Source organism: Chrysemys picta, chromosome 3 (assembly GCF_011386835.1).
Source record: "Chrysemys picta bellii isolate R12L10 chromosome 3, ASM1138683v2, whole genome shotgun sequence".
Taxonomy (NCBI): Eukaryota; Metazoa; Chordata; order Testudines; family Emydidae; genus Chrysemys; species Chrysemys picta.
The window spans coordinates 19,224,354-19,251,694 of NC_088793.1; the positions used below are offsets into that span (position 1 = coordinate 19,224,354).

Sequence of the window (27,341 nt, forward strand, 5' to 3'; positions counted from 1 at the left end):
GGCTCTAATATCTAGAACCAGGAACTTGAATTGGACTCAGTAGCCCTTTGAGATGTCAGGGGTAGGGAATGTATAGTCTCAGTGGGGCTATTAGGTCCAAATTTTTCTGTAGAAGCTTTATAAGCAGGAATACCCCTGCTTTCCCTTTTATCATAGAATCATAGAATATCAGGGTTGGAAGGGACCTCAGGAGGTCATCTAGTCCACCCCCCTGCTCAAAGCAGGACCAATCCCCAACTAAATCATCCCATCCAGGGCTTTGTCAATCCTGACCTTAAAAACCTCTAAGGAAGGAGATTCCACCACCTCCCTAGGTAACCCATTTCAGTGTTTCACCACCCTCCTAGTGAAATTTTTTTTCCTAATATGCAACCTAAACCTCCCCCACTGCAACCTGAGACCATTACTCCTCATTCTGTCATCTGGTATCACTGAGAACAGTCTAGATCCATCCTCTTTGGAACCCCCTTTCAGGTAGTTGAAAGCAGCTATCAAATCCCCCCTCATTCTTCTCTTCTGCAGACTAAATAATCCCAGTTCCCTCAGCATCTCCTCATAAATCATGTGCTCCAGCCCCCTAATCATTTTTGTTGCCCTTCACCAGGGCCGGCTCTAGGCACCAGCAAAACAAGCTGGTGCTTGGGGCGGCACATTTTTAGGGGCAGCATTCTGGCGCGGGCCATGCCGCCCCTAAAAATGTGCCCTGGCCGCCCTAACTCACCTCCGCTGCTGCCGCTCACGTGCCACTGCTCGCCCTCCCTCCCAGGCTCTCAAACCTGGGGAGATCCTGAGCGGCCGCGGCCTGCGAAACAGCTGATTCGCACACCGCAGCCACTCAGGATCTCCCCCTCCCTCCCGGGTTTGAGAGCCTGGGAGGGAGGAGGAGCAGCTGCACGCGAATCAGCTGTTCGTGCACCGCGGCTGCTCGGGATCTCCCCCTCCCTCCCAGGTTTGAGAGCCTGGGAGGGAGGGGGAGACCCCGAGTGGCTGTGGTGCACGCGCTGCTTCTCCCTCTCCCTCCCTCCCTCCTAGGCTTGAGAGCCTGGGGGGAGGAAGCAGGGCTGGGGATTTGGGGAAGGGGCGGAGTTGAGGCGGGGCCAGGGGTGGGGTAAGAAAAAAAAAAGGGGGGGGCGGCCAAAATTGTTTTTGCTTGAGACGGCAAAAATCCTAGAGCTGACCCTGCCCTTCACTGGTCTCTTTCCAATTTTTCCACATCCTTCTTGTAGTGTGGGACTCAAAACTGGACACAGTACTCCAGATGAGGCCTCACCAATGTCGAATAGAGGGGAATGATCATGTCCCTCGATCTGCCAGCAATGCTCCTACTTATACAGACCAAAATGCTGTTAGCCTTCTTGGCAACAAGGGCACACTGTTGACTCATATTCAGCTTCTCGTCCACTATAACCCGTAGGTCCTCTTCTGCAGAACGTCTGCCTAGCCGCTCGGTCCCTAGTCTGTAGCAGTGCATGGGATTCTTCTGTCCTAAGTGCAGGACTCTGCACTTGTCCTTGTTGAACCTCATCATATTTCTTTTGGCCCAATCCTCTAATTTGTCTAGGTCCCTCTTTTAGCCTGAAATGGTTTTGACGGACATCAAGTGTGAGGGACCTGTCTTGGACCGTCACAACATAATGGATACGGAAGTGAAATCTGACTTTCAGAATAAAGCTGATACAACTTCATTTTGCATTGCACCTTTCTTCAAATCTGTATTCTGAATCTGCATCACTCACTCATTGTGACAGCCTCTCTGTGCCTTGGTTTCCCTATCTGTAAAATGGGGATGATAATGCAAACCCATCTTAGCATGCAGCTCGGAGATGTATGGATGAAAAGCACTATACAAATGTGAAGTATTATTTACTAAATATGTCGTGTAAGTAGGATCAATACTACTGTTTTTGCATATAAAAGGAGCTGCTTGTGCGAAAGTGCTTGGATCGAGAGTTGTAAGGGTGGTTGAAGGGGCAGATGAGAGTCTATTGCCACATGAACAGAAGGGTGGGAGTGTAAAGACATTGCTGAGGTATATTAAGTAAGTACTGTACCTACATAGAGAAAGTCAAGTAGTAACTTGCAGGAAGACTCTGGCGGGGGCTGCGGGGAGGGTTGAAAGCAAGTAGTGCAATTTTGAACCGGATTCTGAAATGAAAGGAGAGCTGGTAGACCATAGATGGGGATAGGGTTATGTGGTTGCGCTCTTCTGTATGTAAACAAAAATTCCATTGTGATTCCTGGTGGCAATTGTAATCTACTATTGACTCCATTATTTCACTTTTCAGACACTGCTAATCTGTACGTGAGTGGCATGGCATCAAATCACAGCACTTCTCCCCAAGATGACCATCTTCCTCATTACCTCCAGGATGAAGACCCCTTTGCATCAAAACTCTCTAGGGAAGCTGACATAGTAGCTGGATTTTATTTAACAGTAATTGGTAAGGCTATTTTAATTATTTGTTCATGGTGTTGTAAGTCACTACATGGTCTATCAGGCACCTGCAAAGAAGGCTACAGCCAGTCATATTTGTGGTGCAGCAGATAGTAAAAAGAAAGATGTGGTGGGATGGTGGGTGGGGAACTTAAGTAATAGGAACATGGGTATTGCCAGACGGGATCAAAACCATGATCCATCTGGTCCAGTATCCTATCTGTGACAGTAACCAGTACTAGATGTGTCAGAGGAAAATGCAAGAAATCCTTAAAGGACAATTATTTGGTAAGCTGCTCATAGAAGTTGTTTCCTAGCCTGGGACAATTAGTGGCTGGCTTCTGCCCTTATAGCATAGGGGTTTATACCCCTTTCATTTTTAAAAAAGATCTATCTAATATAACTATACGGATAATGAGAATATCCACAGTCATATTTGAGTCTTGCTAAGCTCTTGGTCTCAATGATACTGCATGTGTTGAAGAAATACATTTCTACATGTATAGGTTTTATATTTATTGTCTTTCATTGCATTTCCCCTGGTTCCATAATACCAGGGGCTTCCAATTTACCTTCTTTATAATCATTCATTATATCATATACCTCTATCAGACCCTCTCTTATTTGTCGCCTCCCAAAACAAACTTCAGGGGGGATAGCTCAGTGGTGTGAGCATTGGCCTGCTAAACCCAGGGTTGTGAGTTCAATCCTTGAGGGGGCCACTTAGGGATCTGGGGCAAAATCAGTCCTTGGTCCTGCTAGTGAAGGTAGGGGGCTGGACTCACTGACCTTTCAAGGTCCCTTCCAGTTCTAGGAGATAGCATATCTCCATTTATTTATTTATTTAAGCTTAATATTTCAATCTCTTCTGCTACAAAAGTCTCTTCAAGATCTGAGTAATTGTTGTTGCCTTTCTTGGCATCTCTTCTATATGTTGTTATTCAGTAGTATAATGTCACTCTATAAATCAGGGGAGTATGCTCAGAATGTGTGTTTAGAATGGGTCTCCTGGTTTCAGTAACTGAACCCAGTATTCCATGTAAGGTACACCATTGATTTACACAGTGCCGTTACACTATTCTCAGTATTCTTTCCCTGCTCTCTATGCATCCTAGCATTTTGTTTGCTATCCCCCACTTTTTTCTTTCCTGCTGCTGTGTAAACAGATGTCTTCAGTGAGTTGTCCAAAACAAACAAACCCTCGGGTCTTTTTCCTGAGTAAGTTACGTTTATTGAGATCCCAGGAACTATGTAGGCCTCGGAGTGGTTGAAAGTATTCCTTCCAAAATACATTGTCTTACCTTTTAAAAATTATTGCATTTAATGTAGATTTCAATATATAAACTTTAAAAGAAACATCTCTCGCAGGCTCTAAGCAGCTTTGAGAAATAATAAAAAATACTATCAGAGGAAGACAAAGAAAAGTAGCAGCAAACTTTGCATAAAAGAAACCAGGCCACACAACCAGAATTTCCCCATCTTAGGTCCCACAAACCCTAATCCTCTACAAATAAAACTTCAGTGGAACCTCTGAAAGTGTGTGCCCACAAAGATGGCCTGTGAGTGTCCTATATGAATGGACACACTCTTGCCAATGTGTAGAGGCCCAGAGAAGTGTGGGGGCCCTTAAAAGTGGCCTCTATGAAGAAGCAAAGCATTGTGTCTTTAGCATCAGTAGAGAATTACTGATACTAAAGTAGAGTGATCATCTAGTCATTAGGATATTAAGCAAGAAACACTTCAAAAAATTACTGTTAATGCCCACGCTAACTCTGAACCAATGTTGTTGCCTTTCTTGGCATCCGGCTCATCCCCCAGGGCTCTTGGAGGTGCTGCCTGGCCCTTGTACCCTGTCAGCCCCGCCTCAGACATGGTAATCTTGAGTTAGTGAAAATGCTGCCAACACACTGTCTATTAGGCCTCTGAGTTTCTGATTGTTTCATGGCAACAAGCAGAGAAGTTAGATTAGAAGCATAAAATACTCTTGCTGGACGGTTGCAATGTAACACTTCTTTATTTCTAAGAATTCAGAATAACACAGAAGAACCCCAAACAGAGAAAGACAAAGCAGACTCCCTAAAATAGAGAGGCACCCGCCCCTTACTCTAGGCTCTGTCTTCTGACTGACTTCGATCCCAGCCAGCTTCCCTGCAGACCTCCCTGGCTGCAAGAAGGACCAGGAAAACCACTGAGAATGTAAAGTGATAGATCAGTTTTAATAGTTTTCAATACACCACACTTCTGAATTCAGATTCCTTCTGCTCTGATGCTATAGACCCCAGTGTTCATTAACTTGATTCCAAGCATGTGAGCTTTCAATTATGTGGCTGGGGGGGATTAAAAAATGTTGGGCTCTACAAATGTGTCCAAAAAAGGTAGAATGTCTATGCGGGGTATTACAGAGAGATTGCGGGGCTCACAAAGATCATGAAAGGAGCCATGCCAGGTTATCCTTATCTCCTTTTGTCTGGAGACCACGGGAAGGGTTCCTCAACAAAATTTTTGTACAGTATAAAAATGGTTTTGATTTAATTCAAGGTTTGAGTGAACCTGGTTTTGTTGTAGCTGATCTGGTTAGCTCGTCGTCATAGGAGACTGCAGTAGACTTTTGCTTGTATTAAAATACACAGCTTCTCATGTGTCCATGTTTATGTGGAAGATAATCATTTAAGGATGTTCCACCAAATTCACTCTAATAAATCATTCTGAGCAAGTCTGTGTTTCTCATGCCAGCCATTTCCCTGTGCACCGCTTTGTGGTGTCTTTTCCCATGGTATATTAGTACTTTCAAAACAAAAATAAGGACTATAAAGACATAAGCCTCCCTCCTCCCATAATTTGCCCCCAAACTTAAATAGAAAGTACATATCCCCAGCACATTGCAGAGTACAGCTTTGCAGACGTGGAAGAGGGGAAGCTATCGTTGGTTCAGTTAAGAGGGATCTGTGAGTAAGTAAATCTTCTGGCTGAAATCTCAGTCCCTCAGAAGGGTTGCTGGTGCTGTCTTTGGCAGTGCCAGAGGAGGGTTGCTTGGATTATGATAGTGCCTGAAGGCCCTGATCTTGTTCTAAAAACCTACAAAGGGGATTTCTTTAAATTTGCCCATCGAACCTACAGCTGGCCAGAACATTTCTGACATAAGTCTTCCCTTGAAAAATGCTGTTTTGTTGTAATTGAAACATTTCATGGGAACGTGTGGATTTCTACAAAACTGGGCTTAGAAAAAAATTGAAATGAAGCACTTTGGTGATGTTGAAACATTCCATTTCAACATTACCAGAGTGGAACGTTGTGATTTTTCATCTAAAAAAATCTCCCTTCATTTCAGAATTTATTTTCTTTCTTTTCTTTTTTTTTCTTTTTTTTTAATAAAAAGTCAAAATCAAAACAAAGCATTTTGACTTTTTGGGGGAAAAAATTTCAACTGAAACTATTTACCAAATTTGACCTGAATTTGTGAATAGTTTTCATCAGCCCAAGATTGCATTTTCTGGCGAATATACTATTTGTTCGAAAAATTTTGCCCAGGTGTAGAAAGAATATCTCTGAGATTTAAACTATAGTATCTTAACGGCAGTGTGTACTAACTCAGATTAGAGTAATGATTATTTAAATGTCAACAATTGGGTAAAGCATATTGAATAGTGATTGGTAAACAGCAAGGCAACCTATTATCTTGTCCATTGGTTTACAGTACAAACGGCTTCTGAAGCATTAAAGTAAATCCTCTGAAACATCTGTTACTGGCCATTATCAGAGACAGTATACTGCACTAGATGGATCAATGTTCTGATCTAGTATGGCAATCCCTGTGTTTCTCTTAATAGCAATGTTGGTATATGGGGTCACGTGTACACATAAATAAAAACCATATTGCCCGCCTCACTATATTTGACATACAATTTGTCAAATTATAATGATTTTGCTTGTAGATGAGTGTGTTTTCTGATTAGATGATCTTTGCCCAATTATGAAAGTGTTAAATCAGGAGTTTCACTTGTTCATAGTGTAGACACATCTTGACAGGGGGGAGGGATAGCTCAGTGGTTTGAGCATTGGCCTGCTAAACCCAGGGTTGTGAGTTCAATCCTTGAGGGGGCCACTTAGGGATCTGGGGCAAAAATCAGTAGTTGGTCCTGCTAGTGAAGGCAGGGGGCTGGACTCAATGACCTTTCAGGGTCCCTTCCAGTTCTAGGAGATCGGATATCTCCATATATTATATTATTATAGGCATATTCTAGAGACCGACCTCCCTTCTCATTCACCATTAGACTGCCGCTTTTCTCCTTCACTTTCACACAATGTCCTCACAGCAATTGCAACAGTTGCTTACATATAAAAGAAATATTAAGACAGCTAAAAATTGTTTAAAACAATGTAGTGCTTTTAATACAATTTACCAGTTGTGAAGAAAGAGAATCCATACCATGCAACCAACTAGCTCTCTCAGAGGTAGAGAGCCATTGCCTTATATAATTGCATTATAACTTATACAATACTTCATAGTGGTTTTTAAGATTTTATCTTTCTTGAAAAGTGTTTAGTAAACACATACAAATTGTTCATTGTGAAAAAATGCATCTGCTGAGTTTAGCCCTTTCCCTGTTTGAGAATTGTCATAGTTTGAAGTAAATAAAACTATTTGACATACAAACACATTTTGGCCTCTGGGTTGTTTGTGTACTGCTAATAATGAGAAGCCACCTGAGTTTTGTTGTTTGGAATCCTCTATTCGAGACCTGTGATTGGTCACCCAAGTCCCATAATATTTTGAACAATTTTGAAATGTAAGTACCTAAATGTAGGCACCTAAATCCATAGCTAGGCATCTAGTAAGTCGCCTGGCTTTCAGAGGTGCTGAGCACCCACAATCGTCATTGACTTCAACTAGAATTGCAGGTGTTCAGCACCTCTGAATACTAGTTCACATAGTCGGGTACCTAAATAGCCCAAAGCAGAAGCCAGGAAAGTTCCCCACCATTCCCCCGCTTACATATATAATTATAACATAATTATTGTTACAGAACTACAGGGCAATGACGACAGCTGGATGTCATGACTGGGAAAAAGGAAATGAAAGAAATTAGATTTGCCTTCAATTCTGAAAGTGATTAGTTTCATGATCATTCAGATCTATTATGATCTTGAGTTCCATAGTCTAGGGTCCAACTCCTGTCAGAGTTCTGTCTCATTCATTTAGGAGCCTTCCCAGCATAGGTGCTGGAACTAGATGCTGGGTGTTCCCACCTCCCTGGCTTGCAGGGGTTTCCATCATATGCAGGGGTTACAGTTTGGTCCAATATCAGGGGGTAGCCGTGTTAGTCTATATCTACAAAAACAACAAGGAGTCTGGTGGCACCTTAAAGACTAACAGATTTATTTGGGCATAAGCTTTCGTGAGTTAAAACCTCACTTCTATGCATCCGAAGAAGTGAGGTTTTAACTCACGAAAGCTTATGCCCAAATAAATCTGTTAGTCTTTAAGGTGCCACCAGACTCCTTGTTGTTTTTGTAGTTTGGTCCAATGGGTCTCAGCACCCCCACTATAAAAATTGTTCCAGCACCCCTGTTCCCTGGTTGGATGATGGTTTCTTTGTTCTTGTTGAACATAGCTATCATGGGAGGTCATGGGTTCTCTGAGAGGAAATGGGTAGTTCACAGGTGGCATTGGAGACTACTTGCATTTTGCTAGTTTTTCAATCAGATTACTTAGAAAATGGGGGCTAGATAAAGAATAATATTTTGCAAGGTCTCTAGCATCAGTCAATGGTCTCTTTAGTTTCGGTGGGACTATTGTATGTTTAGGGAGTGCGTCAAATTCCGCTCCATAAAGGAGATGTTGATAGTCTCTATTACTAGGATCTCTGTTATTTTCTACTCTTCTACCATGCAGGAGAGGCAGGAATCAGAATCAGGATGGTGATCCTGATTCCTGTTGGTGTCTCCATGGCTTCTGTTTGTTTGAATGGGCTAAAATCTTGGCAGAAGGGCAATGTGATTCTGGTTCTGTGACTGGCTTGTTATCTGCAGCGGCCCATGAAGCCATTCCAAATGTGAGTGATCCTGTTGGTGAAACAGGATTATAATTCTTTGCAGCAGGAGGTGCTGTATTCTGGGATTGAATGGAGGCACTTTGGGTACGCAAAACTATTTATGGTCTGGTAGACTTTGCTACTTCTATGGTGGAGGACTGCTAAACTCTTTGTGCCTCTTTCATGAAAATGGCACAAGTTTGTAGAATTTGTTTGTGGTTTTCTGACACCGATACGCTAGGTTTCTTCTTTCATGATCTTCTTTCACAGGATGCCCAGTTAGGGCAATCTAGATGGATAGACCAGCTCTCTGAAAGGCCAGATAGTGAGGAGAGGCTTCCCCTTTAAGAAGAACAGGAGTACTTAAGGAATCACTTACCCCACAGTGTCAATATCAGTGGAGTTAGGGTGACGGTAGAGTGGCAGCTCCAAGCCAAGGCTCTGTGAGTCCCCAGCTGGTGAGCAGAGAGAGACAATAATAGCCATTATGAATAGTACACGTTCTCCCTCACTGAGCAAATCCCAGATACTATCTTATGCCAGTTGTACACAACAAAGTAGATGTGAAGTTCACAACAAAATGCTGAGTGAAATGCCATTGAAAGTGGAACCACCCTCTAGGAACTTCACAGCGTGAAGGACTTCCTCTCATCTGATATTAAGTACCTGATGTTATTTCAGAGATATAGGTCTTTGTGACTGAGCCAGAACAATGAATTTCATCATTATAGTTGCATACACATCCACATGAGAAATGAGGCTAGCAAGGATTAAAGGATAAAGAGAATGGGAAGATTTATTGTCTGCATTAGATTAACAATTTAACTATTTACAGTAAGGCTCAAATGGTGTAGATAGTGGGCATCTGCACAAGGATGTTTAATGAACTGTGAGGAAGGGGATGCCTTCTGTCTCACAAAGACTTATATATCACTGAAATAGCATCAGGTACTTAACTGGGGGATTATATGGAACAGAGCTGTGCAAATAACTGCTTTTTCAGTTCACTGGCAGTTCTGAAGAATTAAAAAAAATATTTTGGTTTGGATCAAACCAAATCCAAAAAACTATGAAAAATTTCAGTGAATCAAAAAAACCATCCTATTTTGTGTCTAATGAAACATATTTCATTTAACCCAAAATGGATTTTTTTAAGGCACTGATGGAGAAGGAAGCTGAGGTGCCCTTCTTTATAACCCTTAGCCTAGTGGTTATGATACTCACCTGGGATGTTTGGACACCACAGTTCAATTCTCACCTCTGTGAGATGAGAGATGAAGTTGGGTCTCCCATATTGCAGGACAGTGCCCTAGTCGTTAGATAATGTGATACTCTTGGGTAGAGTCCTTGCAATTTTTTTCCTATTTGAAGCTGTTCCGCTTTATATAAATAATTAAATAGCCAATGGAGCAAGGACTTGAGCTTGCATCTCTCACTCAGTAATTGCCCTGTTCTGTCCATTCCCTCTGAAACATCTGGCAGCAGCCACTGTCAGAAGACAGGATACTAGGTTAGTTGGGCCATTGGTCTGACCCAGTATGGCCATTCTTATGTTCTTAGACTAGGAGAGTGCTGTAGCCATCAGGCTATAGTCTCACTCACTCACTCTTCATTGTTATTATGAGGGATTAAATTACATGCCTGGGACTTCGCTAACCTGAAAACTTCATTTTAGTCTAAATTATTCCATGAATTTGTGTCCATTCCATGAACAGTTTCGGGTCGACTGAAAGTGCATTTTTTTTTGGTGACTAAACCATTTGTCTGAAAAATGTTGCCAAGCTCTAATCTGGAAGGTATGTTTACTAATAAAATGTAAAACACACAGTGAAGGTAAGAACTGATGTGTTTTAAGTTCTGTTTGTTGGTGTTTTAACCCTAGAGTTAACCACAATGAGCTAAAACAGATTTCAATGCTTCAATCGTTGTATACACTAAGTGTTCTAATCCTGTGTCATTTCCCATTGTGAATAACTCCTCTGAGAGCAGTGCTGGAATCAATGAGAAATGAGTATTTTTTGTACTGTCTGACATTTCTGTTAAGGTTACAGTTGGGTGAAAATGTTCAGCTGAAACTTTTTTCAGTGAAAAATCCAAATTCAGGACATCTGAAACATTTGCAAATCCATGTCTGTCGCAGGGCAGGGCTTCTGCTGGGCTTCCAAACACTAGCTACTTTGCCCAGTCTCCTTTAAGAAGGTTTATTCTCTTAAAAAGGCAAGTAAACCAATAGAAAACAGTCTTCGAACTCACCTCTTTTCTTTCAGGCTTCAGATAGGGTTGCCAACTTTCTAATCACGGAAATCTGAACACCCTTGCCCCACCCCTTCACCAAGGCCATGCTCCGCCCTGCCTTTTCTCTAAGGCCCCACCCACTCCATCCCTCCGTCCGTCGCTTGCTCTCCCACACCCTCACTCATTTGCTCATTTTCACCGGGCAGGAGCAGGGGGTTGGGGTGTGGGAGGGGATGAGGGCTGCATCTGGGGTTGTGGGCTCTGGGATGGGGCTGGGGATGAGAGATTTGGAGTGCAGGAGGGTGCTCTGGACTGGGGCTGAGGGGTTTGGAGTGCATGGGGGGGTGGGCTCTGGGGTGGGGCTGGGGATGAGCAATTTGAGTTGCAGGAGGGGGCTCAGGGCTGGGGCAGTGGGTTGGGGTGCGGGGGGGGGGGTGAGGAGTGAAGGCTCTTGGCAGCACTTACCTCAGGTGGCTCCCAGAAAGCATGTCCCTCCGGCTCCTAGGTGGAGAGGTGGCCAGGGCGCACTGCCCCTGCCTGCAGGCAACGCCCCCACAGCTCCCATTGGCCAATGGGAGCTGCGGAACCAGTGCTCAGGGTGGAGGCAGTGCGCAGAACCCCGAGGTCACCCCTCTGCCTAGGAGCCAGAGGGAAGTGCCAGCCACTTCCTGGGAGATGCATAGAGCCGGGTAGGGAGCCTGCCAGTCCCACAACTGAACTTTTAATGGCCCGGTCAGCCGTTCTGATCAGAGCTGACAGGATCCTTTTTCAACTGGGTGTTCCAGTTAAAAAACGGATGCCTGGCAACCCTAGCTTCAGTGCCACCCCTCCCAGGATTCTCTGGGGCTTCTGCTCATGACAGCTTCCCAGGTCTAGTCAGCTATGCTCCCTTCCTGGAGCAGTCGACCCAGAGCGGCTTCCCTGAGCATCTGTCCCCTTGCTCCAGGGAACCACCACAGGTGTTAGCTCCACTCTGGTGTGGCATCCTTTCCTGTCCCCATCACTCCCTTCCACCTCTCACTTCCTGTCCTCTGATGGCCTTTTATAGTCCCAGATGTATCCCAGACCCATTGTCTGAATTGGGCTCACCGGTTACCCTGTGACAGTGTCAAACTGAGTGAATTTTGTGTGAAAAACCAACCAACCAAGTGTTCCAAAAAAAGCTGAAATATTTAATTGAAGATTTTGAAACTGAAACATTTTGACTTTTCATTTTGAAATTTATTTCAATTTTATTTTGAACAAAAGGGTTTGTGTGTGTGTGTGTGTGTGTGTGTGAGAGAGAGAGAGAGAGAGAGAGAGAGAGAGAGAGAATTTTGGGGGTTCACCAGAAATTTTGTTTAGGGTCAACCCAAAATTATTATTTTTTCTGTATGGCCAGAAGAACCCCTCCCAAAATCAGTTATTCACACAGCTCTAGCTAGGGTCTTTTCTATTCCTCTCTTTCTTTCTTAGGTGATTGTGATGGATTTGGAGCTGCCCTGTGATAATTTATGAGTAATGTATGTTGACCTGTATAAGGGACCAGGGCATAGGCAGTCTGGCTTAGAGATTGCAGCTGGACTGGGGTCCACACATTGGGGCAGTAGTTGGTGAGCAGGGTTTGGAGGAATCACTAGAAAAGTCAGGGTCATAGTCAGGCTGGGGTCAGAGACAGTACCAGGCTGGAATCAGATTCAGGCCAGAACTGGAGACCGGAGATCAGAGGTAGATCTGGGGTCCCAGCAAGCCTGAAAACCATATCGTTGCCCAGGCAACTTCCTGGGCCACCCTCCAGGGTGAAATAGGGCACTTGGCCAATCAGCACGCTGCAGGGTACCATTACTCTGGGTCCTTTGGGCGGTACTTCCTGTGGCGCTTACTCTCCACAGTGCTCCCCGGCTACAGCACTTCATTACTTCCTGGTGGCATTGTGGGACCATCAGCTAACCCATGCTCTGCACACCTAGGGTGTAGTCCACAGATCCTTACAGCCTGGTTATTGGGATGTTATTTAGTGTATGACTATATTGGTTAAAGTTAATAAGGTTTTTTCTGGATGCAGGCAGGAAGGAGAAGAACGGCTCAAGATAGCCTCCTATCAGCAAACACTTACGAGTTGTTAAGGGATGATGGCAGAACTATTAGCTTTGATGAGACTCTCTGTCTCTGACCAGCCTTCAACTGGTTTAATGAGGAATGACCAAGGCCTGCCAAACGTAGGGGAGCAAAGGACTTGGGCAGAGGGGGGTTAAAGAAGGGCAGTCGATCAGGGACAAAGGGGGTGGGAGGGTGTGGAGGTGGGACCAGACTCAGACACAGGGTACAGGAGCCTGCTGGTGTTGTATGGAGAAGTTAGGCTAGGGGTTTGTCTACATGGCAGGATAATGAGCTGTATGGGGGTTCTGGTTTCTAAAGTGTACTAATATGTTGTGCATTAATTGGTCCATGCAGACTCTGCTGTGGTACACTAAAATTTCCCTAGTGTGCTTTAACATAGAAAAACAGCATGATGTTAAAGTATACCTACAGGGTCTACTTGGACCAGTTAGGGCACTTTACAAATCACTCCCCCACCTCCCCGTAGTGCGCATTACCTCACTGTATAGACAAGCTCTAGGTCTTCATTATGGGATGGGATGGCTTTAGGTAAGAGAGACACACATGTAGACTGTTGTTTTAAAATCCTTTTTCTCTTATGCTTTGATCCTACTGCTAAATAAACAATACTTTTGTTTAAAAAGGCTGATTGGTCACCATATACCACTGGTCACTGGCTCCTGAAGGGAAGAATCGTAGGTGCCAGAATTCAGTTGGATCTGCAGGGTAAGAACAGTTAATACACATCGTACTGTAGCCCAGGTCATAGTCTGAGAGTGGAGGAATCGTGTGATTCTACCCTGAGGCAGGTAAGAGCACAAGACCCAACCACGTGGACATGTACCTCGAGAAACCAGAAAGGGAACAGAGCTGCAGCTAGCCCTATAACTAGAACAACTGTATTCTAAATTGCTACATTTATTTATGCTTTAATGTTCACTACATTTTTTCAATAATTTTAAGCATTTGATTGTGGTCACTTTAATTTTGACCACAATCTTTACCTTTTACCTCCCTTCAGCTGCTCAACTCAATATAAAAATGAATTAACATGGTTTTTAATGCTCCTGGACTTACTAGTATTGGCTTCATATACTCTAGTTGAGTTCACAGCCCAGATCTTATTGATTTAAATAGGATAATGATCAAGCTCCTTGTTATGTATTTTTTATGAATGTCAGAAATGAATCTTTATGTTCAAATAAAAATGGAAACAGGAAACCCAAAGCTGAAGCAGTGCGCACATGTTTTGGAACTAAATCCTCTGTGGAAATAGAAAATGAGGTCTAAAAGTGGAGCAGGAAGGTCTACTGCTGTGGATGATTGTGTACGGGGGGAAAATGTGTTTAAACTGCCTGTTAAATCAATGTGGATTTATCCCTGGGGCGGTGGGGTTGGGATTAAACTGTGTATAGTTTTACACCACTGAAGTTGTTTCAAATTGCTTACTAAGATGCCTTGTTACATCCTCTTATTAGTTGCTACCATGGTCTATGACATTGCTTTTCTCCTTTGGTGGGAGGTACACTGGTTTTTCTCTGGTGGGAACTGTAGAGGGTCCAGGTAACCAGGAAAGGGAAATTGAGTCAGTAGGGGAATGGGAGGAGGACAGATGCTATGATTCAGAAGAGGGGTGGGGTGTGGTGAGTTGCAGAGGGACAAGATTAAAAATAAATAAAGCCAGTTACACCATTTTTGTACTCACATTAATTTCTAACAAGTTTATATGGGACATCTACTGTACACCAATGTTTGGCACATTTCATGCTGAATTTGTCCTCGTTGGGAATTTAAAACAAGACAAGAGCGGCATCCACTTATATCTAGCCTATGTTTGGCTGGCTGAATGGGATTGGTGGCAGTGACGTAGCAGTCAGCAGCCTCTGGTTTGATCACTTTTTGTCTTTTATAACTTTCTTACAGTGCCTTGGCTCTAAATCAAAGCTGCTTTTTTCCTTAGATCACCCGCAGTGGAGACAAGCAATTCAAATATCGCCTGCACTCCCCCAGAGGATGACTTTTCCTTCCACCACAGCAGTTCCCAGAATGGGATTGGATTGAGTGCACTACAATCTCCAGGACTTTGTTCTGTCAAGATTTAAATGATGTGACGCCTCACTATTCCATAGCTTATTATCTCACAGTTAGAACACTTTTTGTGGATGTTGCATCTAAATTCTCCCTTACCTAATTCCAACCTGTCACTCTTAATGCACTATCACACATAGTTCTTCAGTTTCTTTGATTTACAGCCTTCCATGTGATTGTTCCCTAATCCCACCCACCTGGACAGTACGCATTTTTGTTACTCTTCTCTGAATTCCTTCTAGTTTGTTGACCTCTCTCTCTCTGGAACTGTGAAGCTCAGAATGAAAATAACGACACTGTTGTGCCAAAGAATTGTGGGGAAGCGTTTCTCAGCAATTTTGTTTAAGTGCAGTTTGTTTTGATATTTTTATTACAGGGGTTCTTTCAACTTTTGGGAATGGCTATGTTCTTTATATGTCCTTGAAACGGAAGAAGAAGCTCAGACCTGCTGAGATAATGACTGTCAATTTAGCCGTGTGTGACTTGGGGATTTCAGGTAATTCAGTGTTTTATTTCTTCTTTTAGTTTTCCTGCCTTTTTATTTTTATTTCTTTTTGGCCATGATACGTGAGGCCAAATTCTACTCTGCGTTGTGCAGATGGGACCCCCCCATATGACAGTAGGAGCCTAGGGTGTGCTTGTGATAACAGAACTCAGCCCATACTGTTTCTATTCCATTGTTTCCACATTTAAAAAAAAAAGATCAGAAAGAGTATAACAGAGCAATTTTAGGGAGGTACAAATCCTTTGGAAAGAGAATGAAAATGAAGAGAAATATGAGCTATTCCAGCGATCTTGAATCAGGCAAAGGGCCCATGCAGGTTCAAATCTCAGAAGCTCACATTGTACAATTTGGCATGATCAATACAAAACAGCCCTCATAACAGCTGAAGAACACTATATTTCAGTTCTATCAAATGTTATATATATCAGGGATATAAACACATACTGAACAAACCCCATAGAATGAGGAGTGAGGAATGTCGAGGGCTTTGAGATGTTCAAATCTAATAATTTTTTACCTAGTTACCCTTTTAAGACTGGGACACTGTCTCTTTTCCTTCCTATAAAAAGCCATGCTCTACTGTCCATGTCAATTTGTAAAGAAGCAGCAACCCAGGGAAAGACCCATATGCCCAACTCTTAATCTGAATATGTTTAGGGGTGAGAATAGACACCCTTTAGAAGACTGTGCAGCACTGTGGAGGTACCTAGCTCTTGGTGATACTTTATTTTTTAATCTGATGCTTGTGCAATTCTCATTACACTCACGAGAGGTATACACAACCGGGGAAGAAGAACTGTACACCCCTTTTGAAAAAAATGGCTTGGACTGCAGGAGCCTGAGGAAATCCACCTGAAATCCATACCTGATATTCACCCAACTGACTACAGGGTGTCATCAGTGTGGTACAAATGATAGCTTAAAGGAACAGGCGGCTCCAAACTTTGTTAGATCCCAGTACTGTTATATCTCATTTGTTAATACACCTTAGGTCTGGTCTACAGTAGGGGGGGTGTCAATGTAAGATACGCAACTTCAGCTACGGGAATACCGTAGCTGAACTCGACATATCTTATTCAGACTTACCTCCCATCCTCACGGCGCGGGATCAATGGCCGCAGCTCCCCTGTCGACTCTGCTATCGCTGCTCACTCCGGTGGAGTTCCGGAGTCGACGGGAAGCGCGTTCGGGGATCGATATATCGCGTCTTAACGAGACGCGATATATCGATCCCCGATAAATCAATCATTACCCGCCGATACGGCGGGTAGTCTGGACATACCCTTAGAGAAAAGTCATTGTCATTCCAGGAAATGGCATGATTGGGTCTGAGGATCTGTGAAAGCTCATGTTTTCTGTCTGAGTGATCAGCCTGTGGATATACAAATAAGTCTCCGCTGTGGGATTTGCTTGTTTCTAAGAGTGTTAGCATAAAAATGTCTGCTCTAGTGTCAAGATAAACCCCTTAGAATGATTCATTAGCTGTTTTCCATCTGTAGCACTTAGAAATGCAACAAACGAATTCCAGATAGGGAAGAAACAACTCCAGTCTCATACATCAATTATACCCTGTGAATCCAACTCATTTAATAGTGAAATATCAGCTTGCTGGTGACATTTGCAAACATGCATTCATTTCTGATGCCATCTACTGGATAATGCATGCCTGTAGTGTGCAACTCACAGTATGTTTAGAATTGTGATTAGAGCAAGCATTTTACGATCAGGACTTCTGGGTTCTATTCCCAATTCTAGTCCCTGTTCCCAGACATAGAGTATGATCCTTGACCAAATCAATCTCCCTATACCTTTGTGTAAAAGGCCTATAATTACCATGGATTGAATACTTTGCAACAAATAATTAATTTGATTAGTTCAGCCTTTTTCTGCTTATGTAATGCTGTGACTAGCACAGGGCAAAATTGTTCGGATGAATAGTTTATTTACTGAAAAATACAATTTTAATCAACCAGAAAATATTTGCAAATTTGACAAGTTTGATCTTACTCCTGGGCAAAAGGCAATTTACCTCACTCTACCCTATGTTTGAAGATGCCAACATTATCACTGATCTCCCCTCAGTGTTCTGTATTTTGAGTAAAGATTTTTTTTTTAAAAGATTATTTTGACAGCATCAACTTTTCCAATGACTCATTGTTTCCCCTCTTTGTAGTTGTAGGAAAACCATTTAGTATAATTTCCTTCTTCTCTCACCGATGGGTGTTTGGCTGGCTGGGCTGCCGTTGGTATGGATGGGCTGGCTTCTTCTTTGGCTGTGGGAGCCTTATCACCATGACAGCTGTCAGCCTGGATAGATACCTGAAAATTTGTCATTTAACTTACGGTAAGAAGGAAATTTGCATTGAGTGACACTATATAGCGATTTTCTTTCCCCATCCTCACTGGAGACTTGTATAGAAGCATTAAGCTGAAATGTATAAGAATCATGTTCCCTATTCCTAGGGTGACCATATTTCCCAAAAGGAAAGCGGGACATTGTGCAGGGCTGGCCCAAGCCGTCCCCGCCCTTCCCGTGGGGCTGGCCTGAGCCCTGCCTGCCTGCCCCCTGCCCAAGCCCTGCCCCCCACTGCATGACTGGCATCACTGCTCCCCCTGCACATTCCTCTGCATCACACCCCACTTTTTTGAAAAAGTGGGCATTTGTCCTGTTTACTGTTGCCAACTGATCAAGTCAGTAAGAGCAAATGGGACAAATGCCCACTTTTGCCAACAAAGTCGGGATGGCCAGGACAGGGCTTAAAAAAGGGACAGTCCTCACTGAAAAAGGATGTATGGTCACCCTACCTATCCCTCAGAGCAGTGGGAAAGTCCCTAGAGGTCAGGTTAGGCCCAAACAGTAATTTAGTTTACAAAATCTAGTTTCAGTGGAAATGCTTTCATGCGCTTTTAAAAATTTCAGTTATGAAACAATTTTTTGCAGTGTTTGCAACCCAAACACTGCATCACTGAAGGTGTTCACCAAGAAGGTGAACAGGATTAGGAACAAAACTGACTACTTTGATTAATCTATTTTCATAGTCCAAGTAAATATTATAATAAGAGAAATAAAGAAATAATATGAACAGTAATGAGTAAATTAGTAAATTTAGATTTTTATAATTATTTCAGTTGTAATAATCCACGGTACTGAGAGTAGTAACTGAGGCCAGGTCTACACTAACCCCCTAATTCGAACTAAGGTACGGAACTTCAGCTACGTGAATAACGTAGCTGAAGTTCGAAGTACCTTAGTTCGAACTTACCTTGGTCCACACTCGGCAGGCAGGCTCCCCCGTCGACTCCGCAGTACTCCTCTCGCCGAGCTGGAGTACCGCAGTCGACGGCGAGCACTTCCGGGTTCGACTTATCGCGTCCAGACTAGACGCGATAAGTCGAACCCAGAAGTTCGATTGCTCGCCGCCGAACTACCGGGTAAGTGTAGCCAAGGCCTAAGAAACATAGATTTTAAGGTAAAAAAGGACCATTATAATCATCTGCTTTGACGCCTGTATAACCATAGGCCATAGAATTTCACCAAGTAGTTTCTCCATCAAGCCTATAACTTCTGGTTGAGCTAGAACATATCTTTTAGGAATACAACCAGTCTTGATTTAAAGACTTCAGGGGTATGTCTTCACTGCATCTGGCCGTGTGCCCTCTCAGCCCGGGCAGACAGATTTGCACTAGCTCTGCATGAGCTAACATGTTAAAAATAGCAACATGGATGTTGCTACACGTGGTGGCTTGGTCTAGCTGCCTATATCCAATCCTGCCCAACCCCCTGGGTCCGAGCCCAGGTGGCTAGCCCAAGCCACTGTTGTCATGCTGCAACATCCACGCTCTGCATAGGCTAGCATGAGTCTGTCTACTGGGGAGGCATGCTCCCAGATGGAGTGTAGACATATCCCAAGTGTTGTAGAATCCATTACATCCCTAAGTACATTATTCCAACGGTTAGCTAAACTCTCTGGAAAAAAACCGCACATCTTATTTCCAGTCTGAATTTGTCTAGTTTCAACTTCCAGCCTTTGCATCTTTCTATACCTTTCTCAGTTAAACCAAGAGAGGTTCACAACAATAATACAATGACAAATGCAGCAAAGGAATGGTTTGCAGTAAATGGTCTGACTAGCTCCTAATTGCAGGTGTAGAATTTTCAAGTTGTCTTTAGCCAAATATATATAATCTGCCACTATAATTGTTGAATTATCTTCCAGGTACCTGGCTTAAGAGACATCATGCCTTTATCTGCCTGGCAATAATCTGGGCCTACGCTACGTTTTGGGCTACGGTGCCATTTGCTGGTTTGGGGAACTATGCTCCCGAGCCATTTGGAACCTCGTGCACTCTGGATTGGTGGCTGGCTCAGGCTTCAGTGGCCGGACAGGCATTTATTCTGAATATTCTCTTCTTTTGCCTCTTGCTCCCAACTGCAGTGATTGTGTTTTCCTATGTTAAAATCATTGCAAAAGTCAAGTCGTCCGCCAAAGAAGTTGCTCATTATGACACCAGGATTCAAAACAATCATGTCCTGGAAATTAAATTGACCAAGGTAGGTAGGAGAAAACGGTCAGACCATAAAACCAGGCGGGAAGAACCATAGATCCTATAATTGGTACTGAATATTTGTGAAGCTCTAATGTGTCACAAGCACAAGATTGTGGTGGCCTGCGATGTTAGTTGCAGCCCTTACTCTCCCTGTATCTGCAAGGCACAGTTGAAGGAAGGGGAGGATGGAGTTGTGATTAAGGCACTTAAAATGAGACCCCGGAGAGGGGTCCAGTCTGAAGCTGTGTAACCTTGGACCAATCATTTGATTGTTCTGTGCCTCGGTTTCCCCATCCGTAAAATGGGGATAATAATACTTCCATACCTCACAGGTGTGGTCATGAAGATAAATTTAAAAATGTTTGTGAGGCACTCAGGTATCACTGTGAAGGGGGCCATAAAATAAATAGATGAAAAGCGGGTTTTTATTACTGGTGAAATAAAACTATGGAAAATTTGTATTCTTCTATCAAAGAAGATACACGTACAAGAAAATGTGGTGATCATGTGAATTTCTTTAAGATTCACAATGAATTTTTTTATAAAAATTAAGGTCCGGACAAAATGCCAAGATGGCCTCTGTTGTCACAATTTTTGGTTACCCCGGCCTTATTTTTGCAGTTCTTTTTTTAAGAAACCCTCCCAGAACCTTGGGAATATAGTAGTGTGTTCCCCATCTGACTGTACCCTTTTTCTGTTTGGCAAACATGTCAGCCACGAGCTTGGCTGACACTGGAGGATTTAACTGGGAACCTCCAGTGCTAAAACCATCAGTCTCTAGAGTCTGAGACAAAGAGACAAAGTTTCCAGAAATAGAATCACATCTTCAGTGGCTCGGATATGGGGGGAGGGACGGGACTTGTAACACACTGACCAGTAGTTACATATTTATTTTCTTTCCAGGTTTGGAAATGAACTGAAATTAACAAGTGGTTGCAACGCATATAATAGATTTATAGATTCACAGAGTCTAAGGCAAGAAGGGGCCATTATAAATCACCTAGTCTGACCTTCTGGCCAAAGAACTTCCCCAAAATAATTCCTAGAGCAGCTCTTTTAGAACAACATCCTGTCTGATTTAAAAATGGTCAGCGATGGAGAATCCACCGCGATCCCTGGCAAATTGTTCCAGGGATTAATTACCTTCACCGTTAAAAACGCATGTCTTATTGCCAGCTGAATGTATCTAGCTTCAACTTTCAGACGTTGGATTGGGTTACATCTTTCTCTGCTAGGCTGAAGAGTTCATTATTAAATATTTGTTCCCCATGTAGATACTTATAGATTGTAATCAAGTCACCCCTTAACCTTTTTGTTAAGCTAAATAGTTTGAGCTCCTTGAATCTATCACTATAAGGCTTGTTTTCCAATCCCTTAATCATTCATGCAGCTCTTCTCTGAATCCTCTCCAGTTTATTAACATCCTTCTTGAATTGTAGACACCAGAACTGGACACAGTATTCCACTCACAGTTGCACCAGTGCCAAATATAGAGGTAAAATAACATATCTACTCATACTTAAGATTCCCCTGTTTATGCATTACAGACTTGCACTAGCTCTTTTGACCATGATGACACACAGGAAGCTCATGTTTAGAGCCCAGCAAATCCGCTGATATTCACTTTATATCCACAGAGATCCGCATCCCTGGATGCAGATGTGGATATCCGCGGACCATTTTTGTGGATCGTGGATGGATGCGGATCCAAATTTTATATCGAAAGCCCTGCAAATCTGCGGATATCCGCTTTATATCTGCCAATACCCGTGGATCATTTTTCGGATCGTGGATTCGATGTGGATACAAATTTTGTATCTGCGCAGGACTCTATTCATGTTCAGCTGATTATCCACCACGATCCTCACATCTTTTTCAGAGTCACTGCTTCCCAGGATAGAGTCCCATATCCTGTATGTATGGCCTACGTTCTTTGTTCCTACATGTATACATTTACATTTATCTGTATTAAAATACATATTGTTTGCTTGTGTCCAGTTTACCAAGAGATCCAGATTGCTCTCAATCAGTGAACTCTCCTCTTTATTATTTACAACTCCACCAATTTTTGTTTCAGCTGAAACTTTATCAATGATGATTTTATGTTTTCTTCTAAGTCGTTGATTAAAATGTTAAATAGCGTAGGTCCCTGCGGACCCCACTAGAAACACATTCACTTGATGATCATTCCCCATTTACACAATTACATTTTCAGATCTATCAGTTAGCCAGTTTTAAATTCATTTAATGTGTTCCATGTTAATTTTATAACTTTCTAGTTTTCCAATTAAAATGTTGTGTGTACCAAGTCAAATGCCATACAGAAGTCTAAGTATGTTATGTCAACATTACCTTTATCAACCAAACTTTTAATCTCATAAAAAAAAAGATATAAAGTTAGTTTGACAGGATCTGTTTCCCACAAACCCATGCTGATTTACATTAATTACATTACCCTCCTTTAATTCTTTATTAATTGAGTCCCATACCAGTCACTCCATTATTTTGCCCTGGACTGATGTCAGACTGACAGGCCTATAATTTCCTGAGTCATCCCATTTACGTTCGCTTTCTTCCAGTCTTCTGGAACTTCCCTAATGCTCCAAGACTTACTGTAAATCAACATTAACAGTACAGCGAACTCCTCAGGCAGCTATTTTAAAACTATTGGATGCGGTTATCTGGACCTGCTGATTTAAAAATGTCTAACTTTCATAGCTCTTGTTTAACATCCTCCAGAGATACTAGTGTAATGGAAAGAGTGTTATCATCACCATATGATGAGACTATATAATCTCTTTCCCCTCAAATACAAAATAGAAATACTTATTGAACACTTCTGCCTTTTTTGCATTACTATTGATAATTCTATCACTTCCATCTAGTCACAGGCCAATACTATTGTCAAGATTTTGTTTGTTCCTAATATATTTTTAAAATTCTTTCTGATAAACATGTATCTACGTAGTATACAAAGCCAAAACATCGTTGGGAATTCAGACCACCTGCAGCATAAACAGTCAAGCTAACACGCCATGGGAATAGTTTTGGTTAGTTAGCTGCTGCTGCTGCCTTGATAGTAGAAAGAACCCCAAATTCTGATGGCCTTATTTACAGAGATACAGTGTACCTGCAGTGCTGCTTTTACAATCATAATTTGCACTTCTATAGAACCTTCTGTGCAAAGATCTTGATTCTAAATCTGGAAGATTTAGATCCAGTATTACAGAAATATGAAATCAGCTGTTGTTATGAGATCTCTGTCATCTGGAAGAGCAGATATTCATGTGGATCTGTACACTGGAAACTATGTCCCATCCAGTTCCAGATCCTATCTGGAACCCAAAATGTTGGGGCAGGTTTGGGTCTGGGAAGTGGAATCCCATCATCCATCTTCAAAATTTCAAAAGGAGGTTGAATTTGAGTTTCCCTTTTTGGCTTGTGAATGTTAGATGGCAAAAAAAAAAAAAAAAAAAAGGAGGGGGGGAAGGTTTAAAATCTTTATGTAATTTACTTCTTCAAGAATATTGAAACCACATCCACTAAGAATATCAACACATGGAACAGAGGTTGAGAATAACACAATATCTGAAAGGCTTTAGCTGGCTCGAGAACAGAGCATTCACTGAAGATTTGTATTGTAATCCTTCTAATAACTTCTCCCAAATGACTATTCATGTACTATTATCTATTAGGATGCTGTGCAATACCGTATGAATTATGGTAGTGCTGTCAAACATGAACTTCAGAATACAATATCATGTGATGCAATATGGAACCTGTATCATATTACATATAGGTATGGGCACGCTTGTTCAGGTAAAATAAATGACTCAAAACTTTAGCTCAGTTAGAGTATTTTTTGACTTTTGAACAAACTGTATGTAGATCTTCTTTTCCTGACCTCCTATGAAAAACTTTTATGATTTAATAGGAATGTAACCAATAAGGTTCTGCAGAAATTAAATAGGATTCTATAGAAATTATTCACAAAACGTCAGAATTTAACAGAGAATGAGATCCCTGCTATGAGCTGGTTTAAAAAAATCTATAGAAGTGTTAAATTCTCAGCAGTGTCATTTTGGAATGGACCAGTGAAATACAACAGTTATGGCTATCCCTATAGGTCTGTCAATGCATGTGTTTTGCAAGTGACCAATGCACATTCAGTTTCTCACCTGTTCACTCTCCAAAGTAATCATATTGTCTGCATTTTCTCAGTGGAAGATAGGAAGGGTTCTTATTATCTGCCTTAGAAGCCTCTTGTTCTCTGGATGCCATCCGGGGCACAGGGGTGCCGACTTAGGACTCTAACCCTCCTAGTACAACCAACCCTCCACCATGACCTATTGCCAGCTGCTCCCAGGGTGCTGGTCATGCCGTCACACAACATCAGCACTGCCTGCAAGGGAGGTAGAATCCTTGTTAACTCCAGCTGCTGCAGTCTGTTTTCCTCTCCCTAGTCCTTTGTCCTCTCTGCACTGACTGGCAATGGGGGACAGAGAGAGGAGAGAGCTATAGCTCCTCCCATACACACAACACTTGGATAGCAACCTAGTTTTCTTTCTGAAACATTAACAGGAAATACTTCAGCCCAGTCCTGGAAATCTCTCTGGAGACCTTGGTCTTGCAAGGTTTGTAGTGTGATTGCAAAGGGGTTCAAATGAGTGCCTTGAGCTTTCACCGTAAGGCTGGGCTCTAGGAGACCAGAATTCTGTTCATGTCTTCGCCACTGGTTTGCTCATTTGGCTCCTTTGCTGATTTGGCAAATCACTTAGGCCAAAATTTTCAGACGTGGGCGTACAGAGTTGGGCACCTAAATCCCTCTTTAGGATTTTCAATAAGTAGCTTGATAGTGACAGGTGCTGAGCACTAGCCAGCTCCCACTGACTTCAAGCCTTAGACACCCCACTTTGAAATTTTGGGGCTCAGTCTCACTGGACCTCGATTTCCCATTTATGAAAGAGACAAAACAATACTTCCAGCTTCTCCGAGGTGTTGTGAGGCTCAGTGAATGTGTATCTGGAAAGCAATTGGGGGAAGAGGCTGTAGAAGTAAAAAGTATTTCAGATAAGCGCCAAACCTGTGGCTTAAGCAGCACAAATTTTTAAATGAGCCCAGATCACTTGAATGTTATCCAGGACTTTGGCATTTCAAATCATTTCTCTTGGTGTTAAATTCCCAAGAACAAGGTGACTTTTGTTTTATAAAGGATATATATAAATATCCTTTTCTACATATCACCCCCTCTTTGTTCTCTCTCTATTTATATATATGTAGTAAATACTCATTTAATTTAACTTCAAAGAATCATAATTCACTGACTTTTTGTTCAGTTTCTTCACTTTTAGTCTAATGAGCTCAAGGAAAGATTTGGGCCAACAGAATCCCTATTTGTTCTATATCAGAGGGGTAGCCGTGTTAGTCTGAATCTGTAAAAAGCAACAGAGGGTCCTGTGGCACCTTTGAGACTAACAGAAGTACTGGGAGCATAAGCTTTCGTGGGTAAGAACCTCACTTCTTCAGATGCAAGTTCTATAGATGTCAAGCAAAAGTACAGCTGGAGATAGATAAGGAAAAGTGAAATAAATTACAGCATTGGTTCATACTGCAGACCTTATCTGATGCGGGGGTCATTTTTCCATTCTGTTGCATGCACCCTCCCATTGTCTGCAACGCTGGGAAATACTAGTACTGTGCAGTGCGGTGCATCAATAAAGACCATTCGCTTAAGTAACTGTTTTCTCTCCTTTCTTTTTCTTCTCACAAGGTGGCAATGTTGATCTGTGCAGGATTTCTAATCGCCTGGATCCCATATGCGGTGGTATCAGTGTGGTCAGCTTTTGGACAGCCAGACTCAGTGCCCATTCAAGTTTCAGTCATCCCAACCTTGCTTGCAAAATCGGCAGCTATGTACAACCCAATTATTTACCAGGTCGTTGATTGTAAATTTTCCTGTTGCCGCTCCTTGCAGAAGAAGAGCTCTTTGAAGAAATCCAGGTAAATTTTGGAAAAAAGTGGCCAGTCTGAAAATAGTTTGATTTCTGGATACTCATTTCCTTACTCCAGAATCTTTACAGAGTATAAGCACTGCAATCCTGGAATACAGGAATGGTCCACCTGGCCTAGTTTCTTATTTTTTTACCTAGTGGCCAGTGCTGGATACTGTATAGGAAGGTTTCACTCCTCCCCTACTAATACACTTAGCTGTACCACATCTGTAGTATAAAATGAGGGACAATTTCTTCTTGGCTGTAACTGGTGATCAGCTTGTCATCTGAAGCACAGAAGTAGTTTGTGTAGGTCCTGATTCAAAAAACAGAAATGAATGGAAAGATTCCCTTTCACTTCAGTGGGCTTTGAATCAGTCACATACTCTTACCATCCTACCTAATAGATTTCAGAGTAGCAGCCGTGTTAGTCTGTATCCGTAAAAAGAACAGGAGTACTTGTGGCACCTTAGAGACTAATAAATTTGTTAGTCTCTAAGGTGCCACAAGTACTCCTGTTCTTTCTACCTAATAGAAGCACTCAACCCTGAAAGGTACTGAATGCCCTCAATTCACAGTGAAGTCAGTGGAGCTGTGTGTCCTCAGCACCTTCCAGGATCTATCCCTAAATGCAGGTGTTTTTCTTATTCACAGAAGTGCCTAATTAAAGAAATAATCTTTCGAAGCTATTTGCTTTAATGATATAATTGAGGCAAAACCAGCCCTTACAAGCCTGCAGTGTCCATGGGGATGCATTGGGTGTATCCTAGGCAGAATTTGGCCTCTTAGCTGTATGGGATGCTAAAGTGTTGGCACCAGCTATGCATTTTATTTTCCTTATTGACAAAAAATGTCAGTTTGTTGTTCACCACCAAGCCTGTGGAGAATGGTGTTGAGGGCCCAGCAATGCTGGGAGATTTAAGCATCAGCATTTCAGATTCCAACAGCATCCTCTGGTGCGGAAGTACAAAATGGAATTTTTCACAGAATGATAGAAATTACAGATCAGATCCTTTTCATCATCCATTCCCTTACCAATTAGGGAACTGCACCCTATAGTGCATTTTCCTGCGTGTTGTCCAGCCCAGGTTTAAATATCCCAAGCTGCAGGCCGGCCCCCATTAGCACTAGCCTGGAGCAAGGGCACCGGAGCCCTGCCAAAAATGGGAGGTGGGGTGGGGCCCCTGCCTGAGGTGGCGGCAAAGGCAGCCCCCTGCCCGTGTCCCAGGCCCCCTCCCAGGGTAGGTGGAGGGACCCAGGCTTAGGTGGAGGGGCCTTGGAGCCGCAGTCCGGCCATGATTAGAGCTGGGCGGGCAGCTGTGGGGAGCCGTGGTGGCGGACCCTCTACTTGCCCATGGTGCGGGGGGCCTGAGCAGTCCCCGGTCCGCATCCCCACTCCCTGCCCGCCCGGGGCAGACGGAGAGTCCACT

The 27,341-nt window shown here is 42.8% G+C and overlaps 1 protein-coding gene across 1 annotated transcript in view; it reads left to right on the top strand.

Moving 5' to 3' along the window:
- Window positions 1-27,341, top strand: part of OPN5 (opsin 5) — a 46,959-nt gene that overhangs the window by 16,751 nt on the left and 2,867 nt on the right. The window contains exons 2-6 of the mRNA XM_005297358.4: window positions 2,286-2,441; window positions 15,245-15,364; window positions 17,547-17,717; window positions 19,591-19,925; window positions 25,692-25,921. Of these exons, the coding sequence (XP_005297415.2) occupies window positions 2,312-2,441; window positions 15,245-15,364; window positions 17,547-17,717; window positions 19,591-19,925; window positions 25,692-25,921 (986 nt within the window). The 5' untranslated portion in view covers window positions 2,286-2,311. The remainder of the gene's footprint in view (window positions 1-2,285; window positions 2,442-15,244; window positions 15,365-17,546; window positions 17,718-19,590; window positions 19,926-25,691; window positions 25,922-27,341) is intronic.